This window comes from Triticum dicoccoides, chromosome 7B (genome assembly GCF_002162155.2).
Source record: "Triticum dicoccoides isolate Atlit2015 ecotype Zavitan chromosome 7B, WEW_v2.0, whole genome shotgun sequence".
NCBI classification, from domain to species: domain Eukaryota; kingdom Viridiplantae; phylum Streptophyta; class Magnoliopsida; order Poales; family Poaceae; genus Triticum; species Triticum dicoccoides.
The window spans coordinates 617,066,203-617,093,644 of record NC_041393.1 but is presented as its reverse complement, the minus strand read 5'-3'; the positions used below and the strand labels follow the sequence as shown (position 1 = coordinate 617,093,644).

Sequence of the window (27,442 nt, the reverse complement as noted above, 5' to 3'; positions counted from 1 at the left end):
TGGTTTTAAGTGTGTGCTTTATTCACATGAAACCATTGGCTCATTATCCTGACATTGATTTCAAGCAAATCTAATGGCTAACGTTGTAGAATTCTCCTTGAGTGCCTTCTCTATGGCCCTTGGATTGAAGTTTTGCAATTTGTCCTAATGTCTAGACTCAAAATGGTTTGGTAGAATCCTATACAAAGAGTTAACACCATTGCATTATCTTTACTTTGGGATTGCAACTTACCAACTTTACGTTGGAATCATGCAGTTTTACACGCTCATGACAGAACTGCATAATATTATTCCCCTCTATCTTTGATATGTGAATATCTACCAAGTATTTCCTATCTGCAGTAATTCGGTTGCATACTGATATGACCACCCAGCATACATCATTGGCCCCTCAACATATAGTTGGGATCTATGTGAGGAATAACTGTATTACCATCAATACCTCAAGCCCATACCGATATGACCACCCAGCATACATCATTGGCCCCTCAACATATAGTTGGGATCTATGTGAGGAATAACTGTATTACCATCAATACCTCAAGCCCCTCACATGAGGAGTTATTCAAGGCCAGTATGATGATTCAATGAGGAACATTTCCATGCATTAGGGGGAGATTTCAAGTACCATAAAGAATGCCAGGAAATTAGTGGAATGTTCAACACATTTCTGCCTCAAATCCACGTACTCAAAGATCTAAACCATGCATTCAGAAGATTTGCAAACATTGCAAATAACCTGCTAGATTCATTTACTGACTATAAAGGTGTCACACAATCCTACAAAAAAATGCCTGAAAGAGTGAATGTACCATCACAATCCACTCCACTCCCCGTTCAAAGCGACAACGGAGATGTATGGCAGAAGTACATCAGGATTCAGCTTCTCACAAGCAAGGATATCAAGGCATGTGAATCAGTAAATGCAAGTCAACTTCACGTTGGCAGACATCTAATGGGTAGTATACACCAAGTGGACGGGAAACCTACACCAACCCAGGTCATAGTGTACACAATGACCGGGACATCAAAATACCCGACTCAATTGCACTGGGGAAATCGCGAGCAATCACTATGGGTAATGATATTTCCATCAACTATATATTGATATATAAATTCTGGAGAATCATATAACCGGAAGTCTACAATTGTCGACATACATTTCTCAACTAGATTGCAAAACCTTTCAAATGATTCAGATCAAAAGACCATGGCCATGGCAAAGTGTGATCAACACTCGAACTGAACTCAAGCAAAGGGTATAATCTAGGTAGAAATGATCTTACTCAATAATGGGAAGGTATTCATAAGCAATACCTACACCAGTTTTCTTTTGGAAACAAAACTGAGAACAACGAGGTGGTGAAATAAAGAGCAAGTATTATGGCACAAGGGTTCACGCAGATACCCAACTATTCTCCAGAGGTGGAATCTCATTCCGATAAGTTATATCATTGGCAGTTCAAAATCATCTATCTCTGCAGTTGATAGATGTAGTGATTACATACCCATGTAGATCACTAGATTCAGATATAGATGGTTCCCAATGGAACCTCAATTCTGAATCGAAGTACAAAATGCAACATACATTGTGTAAAATCAATAAGTCACCATATGACTTACTATTATCGTCGGTACATTTGCTACAACCGACATAGTGAGTTCCTTATTCATACAGATTACTCCTACAATGATGATTATCCATGTTTGTGTGTCTACAATGACAACACATGTAATCATCTAAATGACAGAGTTTAAAATGGAGGATTTGGGTAAACCAAATACCGCTCGTTACTACAACTTGAGCACCTCCATTCATACATTATGGTATACTATGTTGTCTATATCCAAAATATTTGGAGAAATTCATTATGGACAAATCTTATTCATCCATAGAGAAAGGTCTATTTACACCAAGAGATGATGGAAATGAGATATTGGGACTCAATGTTCTGTAATGCCATTTGGATCCACCAAACACAATTGTTTGGTACTCAAGAATACCTTTCGATATCTCCAAGGCATCAAACATCTTGTCCTGGGTTTTTTCAGTTTCACATAAATGTGAACATCGATATCATTGGATACAACGATCAGATCCATACTATGTCAGATCGTAGACGAGCTTAGTGTTCCTACTAGGTGTGGTAGCTCTCTCATGAAGAGTCTTCAAAACAGACCTCATGGCTACATCCACCAACCATTATCTTAGAGATAATGTTGCTTGTGTTGCCCGGATGCAAACTGGTTACGAATAAGCAATATCTCTATATTGCATATCTTGCAAGTCAAATCATATAACTGATTTATCCACCAAGTCTCTACCAACTTATAGATTCCAAAAAAATGTTCATGGAATTGGTATGTGACGGCTTCGGAATTTGCAAGAATCGGGGGAAGTATCTTCCTGGATAGTTCCTGTTCAATGCATCATATTATACTCTTTTTCCCTTCATGAGTTTACTATACATGTTCTCATAAAGGTTTTTAATGAGGTAATATCAACACAAGATCATATGTCATACTTTCGGTTTTCCCCAATGGTTTTTTTAAGAAAGCATATACGACATATTTATTGTTCTCAAAACTCTATGAGTCTTCTCGTATCGAGTTAAATGAGACAATAACCGTTATATGTTGCATCATTTTCTCCTTATTTTCCCACTGGGTTTGCATGAGTTTTAGCAACATATCAAACACATATATCCTCACTTTTTCCGACAGGGTTTTGAGAGGAGTTCTCAAGATGATAATACTTACAAAGGCATGGATTAGGGGGAGTGTTAGGATTTAATTAATCCTATTAATCCTTACTTTTCCTGACAAAGGTGGTTGCCTCATATCCCTTCGGACACACCCCTTCCGGGGCTATATATATGTGTAATCTCATCATCCGTGAGAAGAACCATTCACTTTACATCTCTATCTCTTGTCTTTCTCGTTCTCTAGTTAAAACATTTAAGATACTGTTGGTGGCGATTCACAAGCTCTGAAGTTTGTGGTACTGAACGAAACACTATGAAAGTTTCTCCAGAAACCTTCCATAATAGATCAAAGACACGTTCCAACCACCAGAATATTGCACACCTAATCAAAATATACACTCAGATCATCAACCGTAGATCACCTCTGCTAATTCTTGATTAACGGGACAATCTCTGAACTCTAGAAGGTTAGAGTTTCTGCAGAGTGTGACAGTGTTCAGTGTTCTGTTTGTGAAAAATAAAATTGGTTTGGCGCGTGAGGGAGATGATGGAGTATATTTTTTTCAATAATGTAGTGCTTTTGGTGGGTCCTTTTTAGATGTGTGATTATGTGTTATCCGCTAATTAACCCACATGAATATAGAAAAGTTTCTTTCGTTGGCGACTACATTTACTATATTGGTGCTAGAGTGTGCATGTTGCCAATTCATTTGTGTCTGGTGAGAGGGTGCACGGTACTTTTTTATAGACCAGTCGTTTGCCGATTGATTTGAGATATCATTCACTCGGCCAAAATCATGAACTAAATCTAAAATTGGACACTTCAATAAAAAAATTGTTGATGTAGTCAAAATTATAAACCGGACCTGAAATTGAACATCTCAATTGAGTGAAAATCATGAATTAATATAACCATCATTGACCCAGTCAAAATTGTGAACCAGATCCGAAATTAAACACCTCAATTGAATGAAAATTATTAATTCAAAATAATCTTAATAGAAATCGTTGACCCAGTTAAAATCGTGAATAAAAATCTAAAGTCAAAATTGTTGACCCAGTCAACATTGTGAACCAAATCCGAAATTGAACACTTCAATTGAATGAGAGAGCTCCAAAATTAGGGAGCATAGTGTATTTGTTACTAGAAGGTTTGGTCGTGTTTTTGCTATGCCGTTGGTGCTATTGGGTATTCATAATTTTTCTACTCCCTCTATCTCAAAATGTAGGGTGTATTAATTTTTCTAATCAAACATCTTTAAGTTTGAGAAATTTTGTAGAGAATATCAATATCCATAATATCAAATCGACATCATTAGATAGGCATGAAATGGATTTTATATTTTATTCATTTAGTATTATCATTGTTGAGAGCGGTTGTTGTTCGGTTGGCTAATGGATAGAGGATTAATAGGTTAATCGACAAGTTAATCGACCAATTAATCAATTAATCTGTTGATTAATTAATTTATCGCCTACTTGGCGACCCTACGAATAAGGATTAATCAACCATTTAACTAGTTAATTGGACGAACTCTGGAAGAAGGGTGTTGTGGATGTTGATGTTTTTGACATTGAACTTCGTAAAAATTAAAGGAATTTGACTACTGAGAAACTAATACACCTTACATTTTATTTCCAAATTTATTTATATAATTTGGTGTTTTGATGGGCCTTTTTGTGGTGATTCTGTGTTGTATATTAATCAATTCAAAGTTATATGGAAAAAATTCGATGGCTGCATGTACTATGTTGGTGCTATAGTATCACATAGTGACGTTTCTTTTTTTAAGTGGTGAGAGGGTGTGTTGGGTTCATATGTTTTTATAGGTCGGTTGTTGTTGGTTGATTTGAAAAATTGTATATCCAATCAAAATCATGAACCAGATCCAAAATTAAATACCTCAATCGAATGTGAGGGGTCTAAAATAAGGAACATTGTGAATTAAAAGAATTGAACGAGAGAGCTTCATTGTGAATTAAAAGGATTGAACGATAGAGCTCCATGAGAAAAAAATATTTTGACCCGGTCAAAATCGGGTTACTCGATCAATTGAACAAGAGGGCTCTATAATTATGGAGCAAAGTGTATTAATAGATAGATAGATCGTTTGCAGGACTGTCGGTGGCAAGCGATGAGCTCTGCAGTTTGTGGTGCCAAACTGAAGGCTATGAAAGCGTATGTAGAAATCATTCATAACTGATCAAAGGCAAGTTCCAACCACCAAAAAATTCCAACAGAGAACTGGAAGCATATGGCAATCTCTGAATTCTAGAAGAATAGAGTTTCTGCAGAGTGTGACAGTGTTCGGTGTTCTGTTCACAAAGTTATTACAGATCACGGAGAGATGCATTGCAGTTGCATCTTTAGAACGAGACGGTAATGCCCAAGAGATCCACGAGGCGAGCTATGAACTCGGCAAGGTCCGGCCAGCTCGCCGCCGTCACGAGCTTCCCGTCGGCGACCGCCCCTTGGGGCTCCACGGCCGCCGCGCCGGCGAGGTTGGAGACCACCCTCATGGGCACTCCGCTCGCGCACCGCTTGCCCTTGAGGAGCCCCGCCGCGGCGAGGACGAGGTGCCCCTGGTCGATGCTGGCGACCACCTTCCCCTTGGCCGCGAACTGCCCCACCAGCGCCACCGCCTTCTCGTTCGTCACGAGCAGCTCCGGCGACCGGCCGCCGGGCACGACCACGCACTCGTAGTCGTCGACGTTGATGTCGGCCCAGTCCACGGTCATCACGAAGTTGTGCCCACGCTTCTCGTCGCTCACCGCGCCGGGGGCCGCGGCGACGTCGTCGTAGATCGCCGTGACGCACGGCTCGCCCTTGCGCTTCGTCGGGCACGCCGCCTCCACGCGGCAGCCCACGCCGGCCAGCGCGCGGAAGGGCACGTTCGCCTCGTAGTCGTCCACGTAGTCCTGTATCGGTCATCAGTTCATCACGTCACAGTTAATTCAAGAACGGAGAGAGGGAGGGGACGGGGGAGAAGTGGCTAGCTCACGGCGCAGAGGAAGAGGACGCCCTGGCCGCGCCCGCCGAGGACTCGGCCGCCCAAGGCGCGCAGGAGCTGCCCGATGATCTCCCCGTGCGCGGGCCACCCGATGGCGGTCAGGACGTGGCCATCGGCGACGCACAGGCTGAAGGGATCGGGCTCGACCCAGGTCCCGCCGGCCAGCTCCACGACGGGCCGCAGGCTGAAGAACGCCGTGCAGCGGACGCCGCCCATGGCGCCCGCAGCGGCGAGCAGGACCTGGCTGTGGCACGTGAGCACGACCGGCCTGCGCAGCTCGCCCGCGAACGCCCCGACGAGGGCGACCGCCTCGGGGTCAACGCTGAGCTGCTCCACGAAGCGGCCGCCCGGGACGACGAGGGCGTCGTACGAGGACGGGTCGGCCGCCGCCGCGGCGAAGTCGGCGGTGACGCGGAAGCGGTGGCCGGGGAGCTCCGTGTAGAGCTCGTAGCCGAGGAAGTCGTGCACGGCGGTGAGGCAGGGGTCGCCGGGGGCCTTGCCCGGGGTGGCGCAGTGGACGGCGACGCCCAGGCCGGCCAGCGCGTAGAAGGGCACGGCCGCCTCGTAGTCCTCCATGTAGTCGCCGCACAGCATCAGCACCTTCTTGGACGGCGCCATTGCTCCTGGGCCAGTTCGCTCGCGAGCGTGAGACAGAGTGTGCGCTGGCGTAGGTAGGATCGAGCAGAGCAAGGGGAAGATGAAGACTTCGTGTCTAAATAGGAGTCGTGGCTTCACTTGTTATTCGTAGTGTTTGTGTTCGGCGCGCCGGCCGAATCTTTGGCCGGTCGCCCGTGCACCGCTGGATCAGGCGAGAGCTAATCACCCATTTTTTTTACCTGGCTACATCTGAATGCCCACTTCAGACCACTCGTTTCTTATCTATTCGCCGCTTCACATTTATCCCTTCACGAGTCAGCCACTCGTTTCTTCCTCCTCCGTCTTCCTTATCTCTCTGCTCTATCTCCTCGGCTCACGACCTCAGAGGCGAAGCACTTGTGCATGCTGAATCCCTTCCATGCCGAGCCCTAGATGACCACCTACATGCATCTAACCAACAGACCATGGATGAACCCCACACTCCTCGTCACCTACCTCCCGCTTCCTCTCCTAGCAGCCATGGAAGAGCTCCATCCCCACACTTTCATGGTGCTGCGAGCTTGAGGGTTGCAACCCTTCGACGGCGAAGCCTGCAAATGTGGACGAGATGACCGGTGCTGGCAAGGCTGACGAGGTAGGCTATGAAGGAGAAAATTGTCTCTGGTGTAAGTGAAAGCTACAACCGGTGACATTTTTTGCTGGGACCAGTGGCATTTTTTGCTGGAATTGATGGGCATTTTTGCTGCAATCGAATGAGTGTTTTTTGCTGGATGCTACAACCTCCGATATATTTTGTTGGACGGGCAGCAATTTTTGCTGGAATCGATGAGTGTTTTTGCTGGGATCGAACGATTTATCTTTTGTTGAATGCGCAATGGTGATTCTTTTTGCTGCAACCGGTGACATTTTTTGCTAGCACCAACAACAATTTTTGTTGGAATCAAAATGAGTCTTTTTTTGCTGGGTGCGCAAATGCAATCCCTTTTGCTACAACCGGTAACATTTTTTGCTGGCACTGACATCAATTTTTGATGCAACTGGTAGAAGTGTTTTTTTTTCTTAAGATGGCTAGTGTTTTTGCTGGGATGTGTAAATAGTGGTGCTTTTTTTGCTACAACCGATGACATTTTTTGCTACAACCGGTGACATTTTTTGCTGGCACCATAGACTTTTTTGATACAACCGGTGGGTTCGCCCGAGCCACGGTGAGTTGCACTGGTCGATGGAAAAGCTGCAACCAGACGCAAGCCGGCGAGGCGAGATGCTGGCGTGGGGGCATGACACCCAGCTGCGGTGGCGGTTTCAGCGGACTACACAGCAGAGATGAGTGCGGTGCTTTTTCTCCTGGGCGTTGACCAAGCATTGGGGGAGAGACAGAAAAACGTTTCGCTAGGAATGAACGACTGGCATGTCTTTAATCTAACGGCCCCGCGGTGACCGGCCCAAAGTTGGGCTGGGGTGCCGGCGCCTATCATTGCCCCTCGCGAAAAGGAAAAACAATCATCGAACAATAAACAAGATTTAGCATACAAGACCGAGGTAATTAATTGCCAATTGTCTTTTTTTTTAGAAAATTAATTGTCAATTGTCAGATGCGTTGCACATGGCTGGGCCGGCCAGATGGATCCGCCCCCTGGCAGTATTAATTTCAAAATTGGCAAAAAGCTAAAATCCGAACGAACGGATTTTTGCAACAGATTTTCACGATCCGGATCTCGTCCATTTTGAATCGGACGATGCTTATTGATCGTGCGGTTTTAACTCGAGCGAACACGATTATTCGTTGATTTCCTTTCATTTTTTCTCCACGATCCCGTAGTTAATGACAATTGGATTATGCAATCCTACCGCTTTAACTGTGATCCTAATTATACACATGTGATTCTAATTCTATGCATGATTATCCGTATCGTAATTAATGGGTTGCCTTAATTATCTCGATCCATTTAGCAGCGTGTCCTAATTTGAAACATAATTAGTGAGTCACCTCCTAATTTTATGCATGAGTTGATCGGTACCGCTTTAGCTGTGATCCTAATTATATGCACGTGATTCCAATTATATGCATGATTATCCATATCGTAATTATTGGGTTGCCTTAATTATCTCGACCCATTTAATTGCGTCTCCTAATTTGAAGGTAAACGTTTAGAGCCGATGCACCGGCCGAACGCTCGGCCGGCCGCATCTACACTGGACAATGGGGCCACACACCACCGCTCTAGTATTCTTCTTATCTTCACGAGTCGTGCCTATCCATTCATTCGTTGTTGCTTATCTCCTCGCATGTCTTGTTCCCCTGCGACAGCCTCCAGGATAGTTCGCCGGTGATGACCGCCATCGATCCCACACCAGCCTGCCCGTCGCCCATCCAGCGGCAGCCTCCCGGCAAATCGACGCTATTTTAGGAGACCCCGACCGTGCGCGACAAGGGAGGAGTGGGAGGGAGGTCGTTGCCTGTGGCACCGATGAGGTGCCGTGCTGGGGAACGGAAAGTGGATTCGCCGGCCGGTGGATTCGCTTCAACCGGCGACGGTGGTGGTGAGCGGCAACGGCGGTGGCCACCATGGATTTTATTTTGCTGCGTCAATTCTTTTTGCTGGAACCACTTCATTTTTTTTGCTCGAACCTTCTTTCGATTTTGCTACAAATTGAGAGAGATGATGCTCTGTTGCTGCCATGATTTTTTGCAACCTCCTTTGTTTTTTGCTGGAACCACTTTTGTTTTTTGCTGGAACCATCATTCAACTTTGCTGCATTGGGCGAAGATGGTTGTTTGGCGGCGACGGTGGTGCTCGCCATGAATCTTTTGTTGGAACCTCTTCAGAATTTTTGCTTGAACCGTTTTTCAATTTTGCTGCAATTCAAGACGATGGTGGTGCCGTCGATGTCAAGATTTTTGCTACATTTAATTTTTGCTAGAACCTCTTCTCATTTTTGCTACAACCGGCAATCACAAAAGCTACAACCGGCGATAAATTTTGCTACAATGGTGACATGGTGATCGATGAGCCTTTTCTACTAGAACCAACACAATTTTTTGCTACTACCTGCGGAGATTTTTGTTGCCACCAGCAAACCCGAAGGAGAGTACTTTTTAGCCAGCTCGTCACCGGGGTGTTGCAACCGGCGACCGGCGTACGACCATCCCACTGATGTTGCCATCGCCAGTGGGGAAGCTGCAACCGCGAGGGAAAGTTTGTTGCATGTGTGGATCTACGAGGAAGCCGTGAGACGATAATGGAGAGGCCGGCGACTAGCGGCGAGGGTGGCAAGCGGCAACCATGGCGAGCCACCGACGGTGCAGGTTACGGAAGAGGCGCGGCGAGCCACGAGCAACGCGGAGTGTGGCAGACGACGACGGCAGCCGGAGTCAACGATGCATTTTTTCTCTGTTGTTTTCCTGACGAAGTGGGGTCAAAAAGTTACAGATCAAACGGTTTAAGTCGGCTGATCGTACGGCATTGCTTCGACCGGCCCAAATCCAGGCCAGTGCGCCGGCACCTAGTAGCACCCTAATTTGAAACGTAATTAGTTGGTCACCTCCTAATTTTATTCATTAGTTGATCAGTACTCTTCCCATCCTAATTTCCCAAGCAAAAAATAGTGCACCAGATGGGATTCAAACTCTCAACCTAACACAACTAAGACCACTAAACAAACCACGCTAACCAACTAGCAAGGCAGCTACTTGTGTGTATTGTATTGCTTTTTAGCATACACTTATAGTTTGCTTTCGGTCTTTTTTTTGTATGTTATAGTTTGAGACACCCTGATAACTTATGTGTTGGGGAACGTAGTAATAATTCAAATTTTCCTACGTGTCACCAAGATCAATATAGGAGATGCTAGCAATGAGAGAAAGGTAATGCATTTTCATACCCTTGAAGATCGCTAAGCGGAAGCGTTACAAGAACGCGGTTGATGGAGTCGTACTCGCGGCGATTCAAATCGCGGAAGACCGGTCTAGCACCGAACGGACGGCGCCTCCGCGTTCAACACACGTACAACCGGGGACGTCTCCTCCTTCTTGATCCAGCAAGGGGAGAGGAGAAGTTGAGGGGGAGCTCCGGCAGCATGATGGCGTGGTGGTGAAGCTTGTGGTTCTCCTGCAGGGCTTCGCCAAGCACTACGGAGGAGGAGGAGGTGTTGGAGGAGAGAGGGGCTGCGCCAAGGGAAGGGGCGCGGCTGCCCTCTCTCTCCCTCACTATATATAGGGGGGAGGGGGAAGGAGGAGGCGCCCTAGGGTTTCCCTAGGGGAGGGGCGGCGGCCACAGGGTAAACCCTAGATGGGTTTGGGAGCCCCCACCCCTAGGATACTTGCCCCTCAAGCCGGGAGGGGCGACTGCCCTAGGGGAGGCGCCCCCACCTCTCCAGGTTATGTGAGATGGGGTGGGAGGGGCGCACAGCCCCTTAGTGGGCTGGTGTGCCCCCTCCCCTTGGCCCATAAGCCCCCCTTCCCAACACTTGCCGAGGCCTCCGAAACTCCTTTCGGTCACACTAGTCATCATCTGGTACCCCCGGAACAATTCTGGACTCCAATACCCTTCGTCCAATATACCGATCTTCACCTCCGGACTATTGCGGAGCTCCTCGTCATGTCTGGGATCTCATCCGGGACTCCGAACAACCTTCGGTAACCACATACTATTCCCATTACAACTTTAGTGTCACTAAACCTTAAGTGTGTATACCCTATGGGTTCGGGAATCATGCAGACATGACCGAGACACCGCTCCAGCCAATAACCAATAGCGGGATCTGGATACTCATGTTGGCTCCCACATGTTCCATGATGATCTCATCGGATGAACCACGATGTCGGGGATTCAATCAATCCCATATACAATTCCCTTTGTCCATCGGTATGTTACTTGCCCGAGATTCGATCGTCGGTATCCCCATACCTCGTTCAATCTCGTTACCAGCAGGACTCTTTACTCGTTCCGTAACACATGATCCCGTGGCTAACTCTTAGTCACATTGAGCTCATTATGGTGATGCATTACCGTGTGGGCCTAGAGATACCTCTCCGTCATACGGAGTGACAAATCCATGTCTCGATTCGTGCCAACCCAACAGACATTTTCGGAGATACCTGAGTGCACCTTTATAGCCACCCAGTTACATTGTGACGTTTGATACACCCAAAGCATTCCTACGGTATCCGGGAGTTGCACAATCTCATGGTCTAAGGAAATGATACTTGACATTAGAAAAGCTCTTAGCAAACGAACTACACGATCTTGTGCTATGCTTAGGATTAGGTATTGTCCATCACATCATTCTCCTAATGATGTGATCCCGTTATCAACGACATCCAATGTTCATGGTCAGGAAACCACAACTATCTATTGATCAACGAGCTAGTCAACTAGAGACTCACTAGGGACATGTTGTAGTCTATGTATTCACACATGTATTACGGTTTCCGGTTAATATAATTATAGCATGAACAATAGACAATTATCATGAACAAGGAAATATAACAATAACCAATTTATTATTGCCTCTAGGGCATATTTCCAACAGTCTCCCACTTGCACTAGAGTCAATAATCTACTTCACATCACTATGTGATTGTAATGAATCCAACACCCAAGGGGTTTGATCATATCTTGCTTGTGAGAGAGGTTATTAGTCAACGGGTCTGAACCTTTCAGATCTGTGTGTGCTTTACAAATCTCAATGTCATCTTGTAGATGCAGCTACGACGCGCCATTTAGAACTATTCCAAATAACTGCTCTACTATACGAATCAGGTTTACTACTTAGTGTTGGGGAACGTAATAATTTCAAAAAAATTCCTATGCATACGCAAGATCATGGTGATGCATAGCAACGAGAGGGGAGAGTGTGTCCACGTACCCTCGTAGACCGAAAGCGGAAGCGTTATGACAACGCGGTTGATGTAGTCGTACGTCTTCACGATCCGACCGATCCAAGCACCGAACGTACGGCACCTCCGAGTTCAGCACACGTTCAGCTCGATGACGATCCCCGGACTCCGATCCAGCAGGGTGTCAGGGATGAGTTCCATCAGCACGACGGCGTGGTGACGATGATGATATTCTACCGACGCAGGGCTTCACCTAAGCACCGCAATGATATGACCGAGGTGGAATATGGTGGAGGGGGGCACCGCACACGGCTAAGGAACGATCACAAAGATCAACTTGTGTGTCATGGGGTGCCCCCTTGCCCCCGTATATAAAGGAGCCAAGGGGGAGGGGGCGGCCGGCCAAGGAGGGCGCGCCAAGGAGGAGTCCTACTCCCACCGGGAGTAGGATTCCCCCCCTTCCAAGTAGTAGTAGTAGGAGTCAAGGAAAGGGGAAAGAGAAGAGAAGGAAGGAGGGGGCGCAGCCCCTCCCCCTAGTCCAATTCGGACTAGGCCTTGGGGGGGGGGGCGCCCAGCCTCTCCTTTCTCTTTCCCCTAAAGCCCAATAAGGCCCATATACTCCCTGGCGAATTCCCGTAACTCTCTGGTACTCCAAAAAATACCCGAATCACTCGGAACCTTTCCGAACTCCGAATATAGTCGTGCAATATATCGATCTTTACGTCTCGGGCATTTCGAGACTCCTCATCATGTCCCCGATCTCATCCAGGACTCCGAACTCCTTCGGTACATCAAAACTCATAAACTCTTAATATAACTGTCATCGAAACCTTAAGCGTGCGGACCCTACGGGTTCGAGAACTATGTAGACATGACCAAGACACGTCTCCGGTCAATAACCAATAGCGGAACCTGAATGCTCATATTGGCTCCCACATATTCTACGAAGATCTTTATCGGTCAGACCGCATAACAACATACGTTGTTCCCTTTGTCAGCGGTATGTTACTTGCCCGAGATTCGATCGTCGGTATCCAATACCTAGTTCAATCTCGTTACCGGCAAGTCTCTTTACTCATTACGTAATGCATCATTCCGTAACTAACTCATTAGCTACATTGCTTGCAAGGCTTATAGTGATGTCCATTACCGAGAGGGCCCAGAGATACCCCTCCGACAATCGGAGTGATAAATCCTAATCTCAGAATACGCCAACCCAACATGTACCTTCGGAGACACCTGTAGAGCTCCTTTATAATCACCCAATTACGTTGTGACGTTTGGTAGCACACAAAGTGTTCCTCCGGTAAACGGGAGTTGCATAATCTCATAGTCATAGTAACATGTATAAGTCATGAAGAAAGCAATAGCAACATACTAAACGATCAAGTGCTAAGCTAACGGAATGGGTCAAGTCAATCACATCATTCTTCTAATGATGTGATCCCGTTAATCAAATGACAACTCATGTCTATGGTTAGGAAACTTAACCATCTTTGATTAACGAGCTAGTCAAGTAGAGGCACACTAGTGACACTATGTTTGTCTATGTATTCACACATGTCTTATGTTTCCGGTTAATACAATTCTAGCATGAATAATAAACATTTATCATGACATAAGGAAATAAATAATAACTTTATTATTGCCTCTAGGGCATATTTCCTTCAGTCTCCCACTTGCACCAGAGTCAATAATCTAGTTCACATCGCCATGTGATTTAACACCAATATTCACATTTGTATGTGATTAATACCCATAGTTCACATCGTCATGTGATCAACACCAAAGGGTTTACTAGAGTCAATAATCTAGTTCACATCGTTATATGATTAACACCCAAAGAGTACTAAGGTATGATCATGTTTTGCTTGTGAGAGAAGTTTAGTCAACGGGTCTGTCATATTCAGAGTCGTATGTATTTTGCAAATATTCTATGTCCACAATGCTCTGCATGGAGCTACTCTAGCTAATTTCTCCCACTTTCAATATGTATCCAGATTGAGATTTAGAGTCATCCGGATTGGTGTAAAAGCTTGCATCGTTGTAACTTTTTACGACGGGCTCTTTTATCACCTCCATAATCGAGAAACATCTCCTTAGTCCTCACTAAGGATATTCTTGACCGCTGTCAGTGATCTACTCTTAGATCAAAATTGTATTCCTTTGTCAAACTCAGAGCAAGGTATACAATAGGTCTGGTTCACAGCATAGCATACTTTATAGAACCTATGACTGAGGCATAGGGAATGACTTCTTATTCTCTTTCTATTTTCTACTATGGTCGGGTCTGAGTCTTACTCAACTTCACACCTTTGCATCACAGGCAAGAACTCCTTCTTTGACTGTTCCATTTTGAACTATTTCAAAATTTTATCAAGGTATGTACTCATTGAAAAATCTTATCAAGCGTCTTGATCTATCTCAATAGATCTGGATGCTCAATATGTAAGTAGATTTACTGAGGTCTTTCTTTGAAAAACTCCTTTCAAACACTCCTTTATGCTTTCCAGAAAATTCTACATCATTTCCGATCAATAATATGTCATTCAAATATACTTATCAGAAAGGCTGTAGTGCTCCCACTCACTTTCTTGTAAATACAGGCCTTTCCAAAAGTCTGTATAATACCATATGCTTTGATCAACTCATCAAAGCGTATATTCCAACTCCGAGATGCTTGCACCAGTCCATTGATGGATCGCTGGAGCTTGCACATTTTATTAGCACCTTTAGGATTGACAAAACCTTCTGGTTGCATCATATACAACTCTTGTTTAATAAATCCATTAAGGAATGCAGTTTTGACATCCATTTGCCAGAATTTAAAAATGTGGCAATTGCTAACATGATTCGGACAGACTTAAGCATCGATATGAGTGAGAAAATCTCATCGTATTCAACACCTTGAACTTGTCGAAAACTTTTTGCAACAAGTCGAGCTTAGTAGATAGTAACACTACTATCAGTGTCCATCTTCCTCTTGAAGATCCATTTATTTAACATGGCTTGCTGATTATCGAGCAAGTCAATCAAAGTCCATACTTTGTTCTCATATATGGATCATATCTCAGATTTTATGGCTTCAAGCCATTTTGCGGAATCTGGGCTCATCATCGCTTCCTCATAGTTCGTAGGTTCATCATGGTCTAGTAACATGACTTCCAGAACTGGACTACCGTACCACTCTGGTGCGGATCTTACTCTGGAAGACCTACGAGGTTTGGTAGCAACTTGATCTGAAGTTTCATGATCATCATCATTAACTTCCTCACTAATTGGTGTAGGAATCACTGGAACTGATTTCTGTGATGAACAACTTTCCAATAAGGGTGAAGGTACAATTACCTCATCAAGTTCTACTTTCCTCCCACTCACTTCTTTCGAGAGAAACTCCTTCTCTAGAAAGGATCCATATTAAGCAACAAAGATCTTGCCTTCGGATCTGTGATAGAAGGTGTACCCAAAAGTCTCTTTTGGGTATTCTATGAAGACACACTTCTCCGATTTGGGTTTGAGCTTATCATGCTGAAACTTTTTCACATAAGCATTGCAACCCCAAACTTTAAGAAACGATAGCTTAGGTTCATTGCTAAACCATAGTTCATACGGTGTCGTCTCAACGGATTTAGATGGTGCCCTATTTAACGTGAATGCAGCTGTCTTTAATGCATAACCCCAAAACGATAGTGGTAAACCGATAAGAGACATCATAGATTGCACCATATCCAATAAAGTGCGGTTACGACGTTCGGACACACCATAATGTTGTAGTTTTCTAGGTGGCGTGAGTTTGTGAAACTATTCCACATTGTTTTAATTAAAGACCAAACTCGTAACTCAAATATTCGTCTCCATGATCAGATCGTAGAAACTTTATTTTCTTGTTACGATGATTCTCCACTTCACTCTGAAATTCTTTCAACTTTTCAAATGTTTCAGACTTGTGCTTCATTAAGTAGATATACTCATATCTGCTCAAATCATCTTGTGAAGGTCAGAAAATAACGATACCCGCCATGAGCATCAACACTCATTGGACCGCATACATTGGTATGTATTATTTCCAATAAGTCACTAGCTCGTTCCATTGTTTCGGAGAACGGAGTTTTAGTCATCTTGCCCAAAAGGCACGGTTCGCAAGCATCAAATGGTTCATAACCAAGTGATTCCAAAAATCCATCTTTATGGAGTTTCTTCATGCGCTTTACACTGATATGACCCAAACGGCAGTGCCACAAATAAGTTGCACTATCATTATAAACTTTGCATCTTTTTGGCATAAATATTATGAATATGTGTATCACTACGATCAAGATCCAATAAACTATTTTCATTGGGTGTATGGCCATCGAAGGTTTTATTCATGTAAACAGAACAACAATTATTCCTTGACTTTAAATGAATAACCGTATTGCAATAAACATGATCAAATCATATTTATGCTCAACGCAAACGCCAAATAACATTTATTTAGGTTTAACACTAATCCCGAAAGTATAGGGAGTGTACGATGCTGATCATATCAATCTTGGAACCACTTCCAACACACATCGTCACTTCACCCTCAACTAGTTTCTGTTTATTCTGTAACCCCCTTTTCGAGTTACTAATCTTAGCAACCGAACAAGTATCAAATACCCAGGGGCTACTATAAACACTAGTAAGGTACATATCAATAACTTGTATATCAAATATATCCTTGTTCACTTTGCCATCCTTCTTATCCACCAAATATTCAGGGCAGTTCCGCTTCTAGTGACCATTTCCTGTGCAGTATAATCACTCAGTTTCAGGCTTTGGTCCAGCTTTGGGCTTCTTCACGAGAGTGACAACTTGCTTGTCATTCTACTTGAAGTTTCCCTTTCTTTCCCTTTGCCCTTTTCTTGAAACTAGTGACCTTGTCAACCATCAGCACTTGATGCTCTTTCTTGATTTCTACCTTCGTCGATTTCAATATCACGAAGAGCTCGGGAATCGTTTTCGTCATCCCTTGCATACTATAGTTCATCACAAAGTTCTACTAACTTGGTGATGGTGACTAGAGAATACTGTCAATCACTATCTTATCTAGAAGATTAACTCCCACTTGATTCAAGCGATTGTAGTACCCAGACAATCTGAGCACATGCTCACTAGTTGAGCGATTCTCCTCCATCCTTTAGCCATAGAACTTGTTGGAGACTTCATATCTCTCAACTCGGGTATTTGCTTGAAATATTAACTTCAACTCCTGGAACATCTCATATGGTCCATGACGTTCAAAACGTCTTTGAAGTCCCGATTCCAAGCCATAAATCATGGTGCACAAAACTATCAAGTAGTCATCATATTGAGCTAGACAAACGTTCATAACATCTGCATCTGCTCCTACAATAGGTCTGTCACCTAGCGGTGCATTAAGGACATAATTCTTCTGTGCACCAATGAGGATAAACCTCATATCACGGATCCAATCCGCATCATTTCTACTAACATATTTCAACACAATTTTCTCTAGGAACATATCAAAAATAATCATGTAAAAGCAACAACGCAAGCTATTGATCTACAACATCATTTGCAAAATACTACCAGGACTAAGTTCATGATAAATTTAAGTTCAATTAATCATATTACTTAAGAACTCCCACTTAGATAGACATCTCTCTAGTCATCTAAGTAATCACGTGATCCAAATCAACTAAACCATGTCCGATCATCACGTGAGATGGAGTAGTTTCAATGGTGAACATCACTATGTTGATCATATCTACTATATGATTCATGTTCGACCTTTCGGTCTCCGTGTTCCGAGGCCATATCTGTATATGCTAGGTTCGTCAAGTTTAACCTGAGTATTTCGCGTGTGCAACTGTTTTGCACCCGTTGTATTTGAACGTAGAGCCTATCACAACCGATCATCACGTGGTGTCTCAGCACGAAGAACTTTCACAACGGTGCATACTCAGGGAGAACACTTCTTGATAATTTAGTGAGAGATCATCTTAAAATTCTACCGTTAATCAAAGCAAGATAAGATGCATAAAGGATAAACATCACATGCAATCAATATAAGTGATATGATATGGCCATCATCATCTTGTGCTTGTGATCTCCATCTCCGAAGCACCGTCGTGATCACCATCGTCACCGGCGCGACGCCTTGATCTCCATCGTAGCATCATTGTCGTTACGCCATCTATTGCTTCTATGACTATCGCTACCGCTTAGTGATAAAGTAAAGCAATTACAGGGCGTTTGCATTTCATACAATAAAGCGACAACCATATGGCTCCTGCCAGTTGCCGATAACTTCGGTTACAAAACATGATCATCTCATACAATAAAATATAGCATCACGTCTTGACCATATCACATCACAACATGCCCTGCAAAAACAAGTTAGACGTCCTCTACATTGTTGTTGCAAGTTTTACGTGGCTGCTACGGGCTTAGCAAGAACCATTCTTACCTACGCATCAAAACCACAACGATAGTTTGTCAAGTTGGTGTTGTTTTAACCTTCGCAAGGACCGGGCGTAGCCACACTCGGTTAAACTAAAGTTGGAGAAACAGACACCTGCTAGTCACCTGTGTGCAAAGCACGGCGGTAAAACCAGTCTCGCGTAAGCGTACGCGTAATGTCGGTACGGGCCGCTTCATCCAACAATACCGCTGAACCAAAGTATGACATGCTGGTAAGCAGTATGACTTGTATCACCCACAACTCACTTGTGTTCTACTTGTGCATATAACATCAACGCATAAAACCTAGGCTCAGATGCCACTGTTGGGGAACGTAGTAATTTCAAAAAAAAATCCTACGCACACGCAAGATCATGGTGATGCATAGCAATGAGAGGGGAGAGTGTGTCCACGTACCCTCGTAGACCGAAAGCGGAAGCGTTATGACAATGCGGTTGATGTAGTCGTACGTCTTCACGATCCGACCGATCCAAACACCGAACGTACGGCACCTCCGAGTTCAGCACACGTTCAGCTAGATGACGATCCCCGGACTCCGATCCAGCAGGGTGTCGGGGATGAGTTCCGTCAGCACAACGGCGTGGTGACGATGATGATGTTCTACCGACGCAGGGCTTCGCCTAAGCACCGCAACGATATGACCGAGGTGGGATATGGTGGAGGAGGGCACCGCACACGGCTAAGGAACGATCACGAAGATCAACTTGTGTGTCATGGGGTGCCCCCTTGCCCCCGTATATAAAGGAGCCAAGGGGGAGGGGCGGCCGGCCAAGGAGGGTGCGCCAAGGAGGAGTCCTACTCCCACCGGGAGTAGGACTCCCCCCTTCCAAGTAGTAGGAGTAGGAGTCAAGGAAAGGGGGAAGAGAAGAGAAGGAAGGAGGGGGCGCAGCCCCTCCCCCTAGTCCAATTCGGACTAGGCCTCGGGGGGGGCGCCCAACCTCTCCTCTCTCTTTCCCCTAAAGCCCAATAAGGCCCATATACTCCCCAACGAATTCCCGTAACTCTCTAGTACTCCGAAAAATACCCGAATTACTCGAAACCTTTCCGAACTCCGAATATAGCCGTCCAATATATCGATCTTTATGTCTCGACCATTTCGAGACTCCTCGTCATGTCCCCGATCTCATCCGGGACTCCGAACTCCTTCGGTACATCAAAACTCATAAACTCATAATATAACTGTCATCGAAACCTTAAGCGTGCGGACCCTACGGGTTTGAGAACTATGTAGACATGACCGAGACACGTCTCCGGTCAATAATCAATAGTGGAACCTGGATGCTCATATTGGCTCCCACATATTCTACGAAGATCTTTATCGGTCAGATCGCATAACAACATACGTTGTTCCCTTTGCCAACGGTATGTTACTTGCCCGAGATTCGATCGTCGGTATCCAATACCTAGTTCAATCTCGTTACTGGCAAGTCTCTTTACTCGTTACGTAATGCATCATTCTGTAACTAACTCATTAGCTACATTGCTTGCAAGGCTTATAGTGATGTGCATTACCGAGAGGGCCCAGAGATACCTCTCCGACAATCGGAGTGACAAATCCTAATCTCGAAATACGCCAACCCAACATGTACCTTTGGAGACACCTGTAGAGCTCCTTTATAATCACTCTGTTACGTTGTGACGTTTGGTAGCACACAAAGTGTTCCTCCGGTAAACGGGAGTTGCATAATGTCATAGTTGTAGTAACATGTATAAGTCATGAAGAAAGCAATAACAACATACTAAACGATCAAGTGCTAAGCTAACAGAATGGGTCAAGTCAATCACATCATTCTTCTAATGATGTGATCCCGTTAATCAAATGACAACTCATGTCTATGGTTAGGAAACTTAACCATCTTTGATTAACGAGCTAGTCAAGTAGAGGGATACTAGTGACACTATGTTTGTCTATGTATTCACACATGTATTCTGTTTACGGTTAATACAATTCTAGCATGAATAATAAACATTTATCATGAAATAAGGAAATAAATAATAACTTTATTATTACCTCTAGGGCATATTTCCTTCACTTAGAGTCATCCGGATTAGTCTCAAAGTTTGCATCGACGTAACCCTTTACGACGAACTCTTTTACCACCTCCATAATCGAGAAAAATTCCTTAGTCCACTAGTTACTAAGGATAACTTTGACCGATGTCCTGTGATCCATTCCTGGATCACTCTTGTACCCCTTGACTGACTCATGGCAAGGCACACTTCAGGCGCAGTACACAGCGCAACAGACTGTAGAGCCTAAGTCTAAAGCATAAGGGGTGACATTCGTCCTTTCTCTCTCTTCTGCCGTGGTCAGGTCTTGAGTCTTACTCAATACTCACACCTTATAACACAGCTAAGAACTCCTTCTTTGCCAATCTATTTTGAACTCCTTCAAAATCTTGTAACGGTATGTATTCATTTGAAAGTAGTTTAATCCAGGTTTTTGATCTATCCTTATATATCTTGATGCTCAATGTACAAGTAGCTTAATCCAAGTTTTCCATTGAGAAACACTTTTCAAACAACCCTATATGCTTTCCAGAAATTCTACATCATTTCCGATCAAAAATATGTCAACAAAATATACTCATAAAAAATTCTATAGTGCTCCCACCCACTTCTTTGGAAATACAAGTTTCTCATAAACTTTATATAAACCCAAAATCTTTGATCATCTCATCAAAGCGTATATTCCAACTCCGAGATGCTTACTCCAGTCCTTAGAAGGGTTGCTGGAGCTTTGCTTACTTGTTAGCATCTTTTAGGATTGACAAAACCTTCTGGTTGTATCACATACAACCTTTCATCAAGCAACTCATCGAGGAAACAATGTTTTGATATCCTATCTGCAAGATTTCATAAATAATGCAATGTCTGTTAATATAATTCCAACAGAGTCTTAGCATCGCTATGAGTGAGAAAGTCTCATCGTAGTCAACTCCTTGAACTTTTCGGAAAACATCTTAGCGACAAGTCGAGCTTTCTTAATGCTGACACTTACCATCATTGTCCTTCTTCCTTTTAAAATCCATCTATACCCAACAGCCTTATGATCATCAAGTAGTTCTTCCAAAGTCTACACTTTGTTTTCATACATGGATCCTCTCTCGGATTTTATGGCCTCGAGCCATTTGTTGGAATCTGGGCTCACCATCGCTTCTCCATAGCTTGTAGGTTCATTGTTGCCTAGCAACATGACCTCCAAGACAGGATTACTGTACCACTCTGAAGTAGTACACGTCCTTGTCAACCTATGAGGTTTAGTAGTGACTTGATCCGAAGTTTCATGATCACTATCATCAGCTTCCACTTCAATTGGTGTAGGCACCACAGGAACAACTTCCTGTGCCCTGCTACACACTGGTTGAAGTGATGGTTCAATAACCTCATCAAGTCTCCACCATCCTCCCACTCAATTATTTCGAGACAAATTTTCCTCGAGAAAGGACCCATTTCTAGAAACAATAACTTTTGCTTCCGGATCTAAGATAAGAGGTATACCCAACTGTTTTGGGTGTCCTATGAATATGCATTTATCCGCTTTGGGTTCGAGCTTATCAGCCTAAAAATTTTCCACATAAGCGTCGCAGCCCCAAACTTTTAAGAAACGACAGCTTAGGTTTCTCTAAACCATAGTTCATACGATGTCATCTCAACGAAATTACGCGGTGCCCTATTTAAAGTGAATGCGGTTGTCTCTAATGCCTAACCCATAAACAATAGTGGTAATTCGATAAGAGACATCATGGCATGCACCATATCCAATAGGGTGTAGCTATGATGTTCGTACACACCATCACACGATGGTGTTCTAGGCGGCATTAGTTGTGAAACAATTTCCACAATGTCTTAATTGTGTACCAAACTCGTAACTCATATATTCATCTCTATGATCATATCATATACATTTTATCCTCTTGTCACGATGATCTTCAACTTCATTCTGAAATTACTTGAACCTTTCAATAATTCAGACTTTTGTTTTATCAAGTAAATATACTCAGCATCTACTCAAATCATCTGTGAAGTAAGAACATAATGATATCCACTTCGTGCCTCAGCACTCATTGAACTACACACATCAAAATGTATTACTTCCAACAAGTTGCTTTCTTGTTCCATTTCACTGAAAACGAGGCCTTTCAGTCATCTTGCCCATGTGTTATGATTTGCATGTCTCAAGTGATTAAAAATCAAGTGAGTCCAAATGATCCATCTACATGGAGTTTCTTCATGCATATATACCAATATACATGGTTCGCATGTCTCAAACTTTTCAAAAAAGAGTGAGTCCAAAGATCCATCAACATGGAGCTTCATGCATTTTATACCAATATGACCCAAATGGCAGTGCCACAAGTAGGTGTACTATCATTACTATCTTATATCTTTTGGTCTGAACATGTGTATCCGTACGATAGAGATTCAATAAACCATTCATTTTAGGTGCAAGACCATTGAAGGTATTATTCAAATAAACAGAGTAACCATTATTCTCCTTAAATGAATAACCGTATTGTGATAAACATAATCCAATCATGTCTATGCTCAACGCAAACACCAAATAATTATTATTTAGGTTTAATACCAATCCCAGAGGGAGCGTGCGATGTTTGATCACATCAACCTTGGAAACACTTCCAACACATATCGTCACCTCGCCTTTAGCTAGTCTCCGTTTATTCCGTACCTTTTATTTCAAGTTACTAACACTTAGTAACCGAACCGGTATCTATTACCCTGGTGCTACTAGGAGTACTAGTAAAGTACACATTAATATAATGTATAATATCCAATATACTTCTGTCGACTTTGCCATCCTTCTCATCTACCAAGTATCTAGGGCAGTTCTGCTTCAATGACTGTTCCCCTCATTACAGAAGCACTTAGTCTCGGGTTTGGGTTCAACCTTGGGTTTCTTCACTAGGGCAGCAACTAATTTTCCGTTTCATGAAGTATCCCTTCTTGCCCTTGCCCTTCTTGAAATTAGTGGTTTAACTAACCATCAACAATTGATGCTCCTTCTTGATTTATACTTTCGCGGTGTCAAACATCGCGAATAGCTCAAGGATCATCATATCTATCCCTGATATGTTATAGTTCATCACAAAGATCTAGTAGCTTGGTGGCAGTGACTTTGGAGAACCATCACTATCTCATCTGGAAGATTAACTCCCACTCGATTCAAGCGATTGTAGTACTCAGACAATCTGAGCACATGCTCAACAATTGAGCTTTTCTCCATTAGTTTGCAGGCTAAGAAACTTGTCGGAGGTCTCATACCTCTCGACGTGGGCATGAGCTTGAAATCCCAATTTCAGCTCTTGGAACATCTCATATGTTCCGCGACGTTTCAAAAACATCTTCTGCGCCTCAATTATAAACCGTTTAACATTACGCACTGAACTATCACGTAGTCATCAAAACATGTATGTCAAATGTTTGCAACATCCACAAACGACGCTAGAGGTTCAGCACACCGAGCGGTGCATTAAGGACATAAGCCTTTTGCGCAACAATGAGGACAATCAGTTTACGGACCCAGTCCGCATAATTGCTACTATCAACTTTCAACTAAATTTTCTCTAGGAACATATCTAAAACAGTAGCTAAAGCACAATCTACGACACAATTTGCAATGACCTTTTGACTATGTTCATGATAATTAAGTTCATCTAATCGAATTATTTAATGAACTCCCACTCAGATAGACCTCCCTCTAGTCATCTAAGTGATACATGATCCGAATCGACTAGGCCGTGTCCGATCATCACGTGAGACGGACTAGTCATCAACCGGTGAACATCTCTATGTTGATCGTATCAACCATACGACTCATGTTCGACCTTTCGTTCTCCCGTGTTCCAAGGCCATGTCTGTACATGCTAGGCTCGTCAAGTCAACCTAAGTGTTTCGCGTGTCTAAATCTAGCTTACACCGGTTGTATGCGAACGTTAGAATCTGTCACACCCGATCATCATGTGGTGCTTCGAAATAACGAACCTTCACAATGGTGCACAGTTAGGGGGAACACCTTTCTTGAAATTTTAGTGAGGGATCATCTTATTTATGCTACCGTCGTTCTAAGCAACTAAGATGTAAACATGACAAAGATCACATGCAAATCATAAAGTGACATGATATGGCCATTATCATCTTGCGCCTTTGATCTCCATCTCCGAGGCACATCATGATCACCTTCGTCACTGGCATGACACCATGATCTCCATCATCATGATCTCCATCATCGTGTCTTCATGAAGTTGTCTTGGCAACTATTACTTCCACTACTATGGTGAACGGTTAGCAATCAAGTAAAGTAATTACATGGCGTTTTCATTGACACGCAGGTCATACAATAAATTAAGACAACTCCTATGGCTCCTACCAGTTGTCATACTCATCGACATGCAAGTCGTGATTCCTATTACAAGAACATGATCAATCTCATACATCACATATATCATTCATCACATCCTTTTGGCCATATCACATCACATAGCAAAAACAAGTTAGACGTCCTCTAATTGTTGTTGCATGTTTTACATGGCTGCTACGGGTTTCGAGCAAGAACATTTCTTACCTATGCAAAAACCACAACGGTGATATGCCAATTGCTATTTACCCTTCATAAGGACCCGTTTCATCGAATCCGATCCGACTAAAGTGGGAGAGACAGACACCCGCTAGCCACCTTATGCATCAAGTGCATGTCAGTCGGTGGAACCTGTCTCACGTAAGCGTATGTGTAAGGCGGTCCGGGCCGCTTCATCCCACAATGCCGCTGAATCAAGATAAGACTGGTAACAGTAAGCAAATTGAACAAATCATCGCCCACAACTACTTTGTGTTCTACTTGTGCATAGAATCTACGCATAGACCTAGATCATGATGCCTCTGTTGGGGAACGTAGTAATAATTCAAATTTTCCTACGTGTCACCAAGATCAATCTAGGAGATGGTAGCAACGAGAGAGAGGGAGTACATTTTCATACCCTTGAAGATCGCTAGGCGAAAGCGTTAAAAGAATGTGGTTGATGGAGTCATACTCGCGGCGATTCAAATCGCAGAAGATCCGATCTAGCATCGAACGGACGGTGCCTCCACGTTCAACACACATACATCCCGGGGACGTCTCCTCCTTCTTGATCCAGCAAGGGGAGAGGAGAAGTTGAGAGAGAGCTCCGGCAGCATGACGGCATGGTGGTGGAGCTTGTGGTTCTCCTACAGGGCTTCGCCAAGCACTACAGAGGAGGAGGGGGTGTTTGAGGAGGGAGGGGCTGCGCCAAGGGAAGGGGTGCGGCTGCCCTCTCTCTCCATCACAATATATAGGGGGAAGGGGGGAGGAGGAGGGGCCTTAGAGTTTCCCTAGGGGAGGGGCGGTGGCCACAGGGTAAACCCTAGATGGGTTTGGGCGCCCCCACCCCTAGGAGACTTGCCCCCCAAGCCGGGAGGGGCGGCTGCCCTAGGGGAGGTGCACCCACCTCCAGGTTATGTGAGATGGGGTGGGAGGGGCGCACAACCCCTTAGTGGGCTGGTGTGCCCCCTCCCCTTGGCCCATAAGGCCCCCCAACACTTGCCGGGGCCTCCGAAACTCCTTTCAGTCACACTGGTCATCACCTGGTATCCCCGGAACAATTCCGGACTCCAATACCCTTCGTCCAATATACCGATCTTCACCTCCGGACCATTCCGGAGTTCCTCGTCACGTCCGGGATCTCATTCGGGACTCCGAACAACCTTTGGTAACCACATACTATTCCCATTACAACTCTAGCATCACCGAACCTTAAGTGTGTAGACCCTGCTGGTTCGGGAATCATGCAGACATGACCGAGACACCTCTCCAGCCAATAACCAATAGCGGTATCTGGATACCCATATTGGCTCCCACATGTTCCACGATGATCTCATCGGATGAACCACGATGTCGGGGATTCAATCAATCCCGTATACAATTCCCTTTGTCCATCGGTATGTTACTCGCCCGAGATTCGATCATCGGTATCCCCATACCTCGTTCAATCTCGTTACAGGCAAGTCTCTTTACTTGTTCCGTAACGCATGATCTCGTGGCTAAATGTTAGTCATATTGAGCTCATTATGATGATGCATTACCGAGTGGGCCCAGAGATACCACTCCGTTATACGGAGTGACAAATCCCAGTCTTGATTCGTGCCAACCCAGCAGACACTTTCGGAGATACATGTAGTGCACCTTTATTGCCACCCAGTTATGCTGTGACTTTTGATACAACCAAAGCATTCCTACGGTATCCGGGAGTTGCACAAGCTCATGGTCTAAGGAAATAATACTTGACATTAGAAAAGCTCTTAGCAAAAGAACTACATGATCTTGTGCTATGATTAGGATTGGGTCTTGTCCATCACATCATTCTCCTAATGATATGATCCCGTTATCAACGACATCCAATATTCATGGTCAGGAAACCACAACCATCTATTAATCAACGAGCTAGTCAACTAGAGATTCACTAGGGACATGTTGTAGTCTATGTATTCACACATGTATTGCGGTTTTCGGTTAATACAATTATAGCATGAACAATAGACAATTATCATGGACAAGGAAATATAATAATAACCAACTTATTATTGCCTCTAGGGCATATTTCCAACATTATGTACCTCATTCTTGATACTTTTGGCATTGAAGGGGGAGGGGAAGGGGTTGATGAAAGATCCTCCGGTAACTGTTGTGTGAATAGCATGATAACTCACACATCGCAAATTTGGTAATTTATGTGCCTCAATACTGATAACTTTGGCAAGGGGGGAGGGTGATGAAATATACACACGGT

General features: G+C 44.0%; 1 protein-coding gene and 1 long non-coding RNA gene across 2 annotated transcripts; one reads left to right on the top strand and one right to left on the bottom strand.

The window, feature by feature from the left end:
* Window positions 1-4,891: 4,891 nt before the first annotated feature.
* Window positions 4,892-6,482, bottom strand: LOC119337233 (DJ-1 protein homolog E-like). The gene is made up of 2 exons (XM_037609353.1): window positions 5,708-6,482; window positions 4,892-5,624 (listed from the first exon to the last, which is right to left on the bottom strand). Exons 1-2 carry the CDS (start codon window positions 6,332-6,334, stop codon window positions 5,073-5,075), a joined length of 1,179 nt encoding a protein of 392 aa, XP_037465250.1. The 5' UTR covers window positions 6,335-6,482; the 3' UTR covers window positions 4,892-5,072.
* Window positions 6,483-6,607: 125 nt separating this feature from the next.
* LOC119337234 lies at window positions 6,608-10,058 on the top strand. Its single transcript, XR_005163086.1, has 2 exons — window positions 6,608-6,947; window positions 7,481-10,058. It is a non-coding gene; the product is annotated as an uncharacterized LOC119337234 (long non-coding RNA).
* The last annotated feature ends 17,384 nt before the right edge of the window (window positions 10,059-27,442 follow it).

Coding starts and splice junctions, on each gene's coding strand:
- LOC119337233 (XM_037609353.1), bottom strand. CDS start 6,334: ATGGCGCCGTCCAAGAAGGTGCTGATGCTGTGCGGCGACTACATGGAG. Junction 5,625..5,707: donor GCGTCCTCTTCCTCTGCGCC/GTGAGCTAGCCA, acceptor TGACCGATACAG/GACTACGTGGACGACTACGA.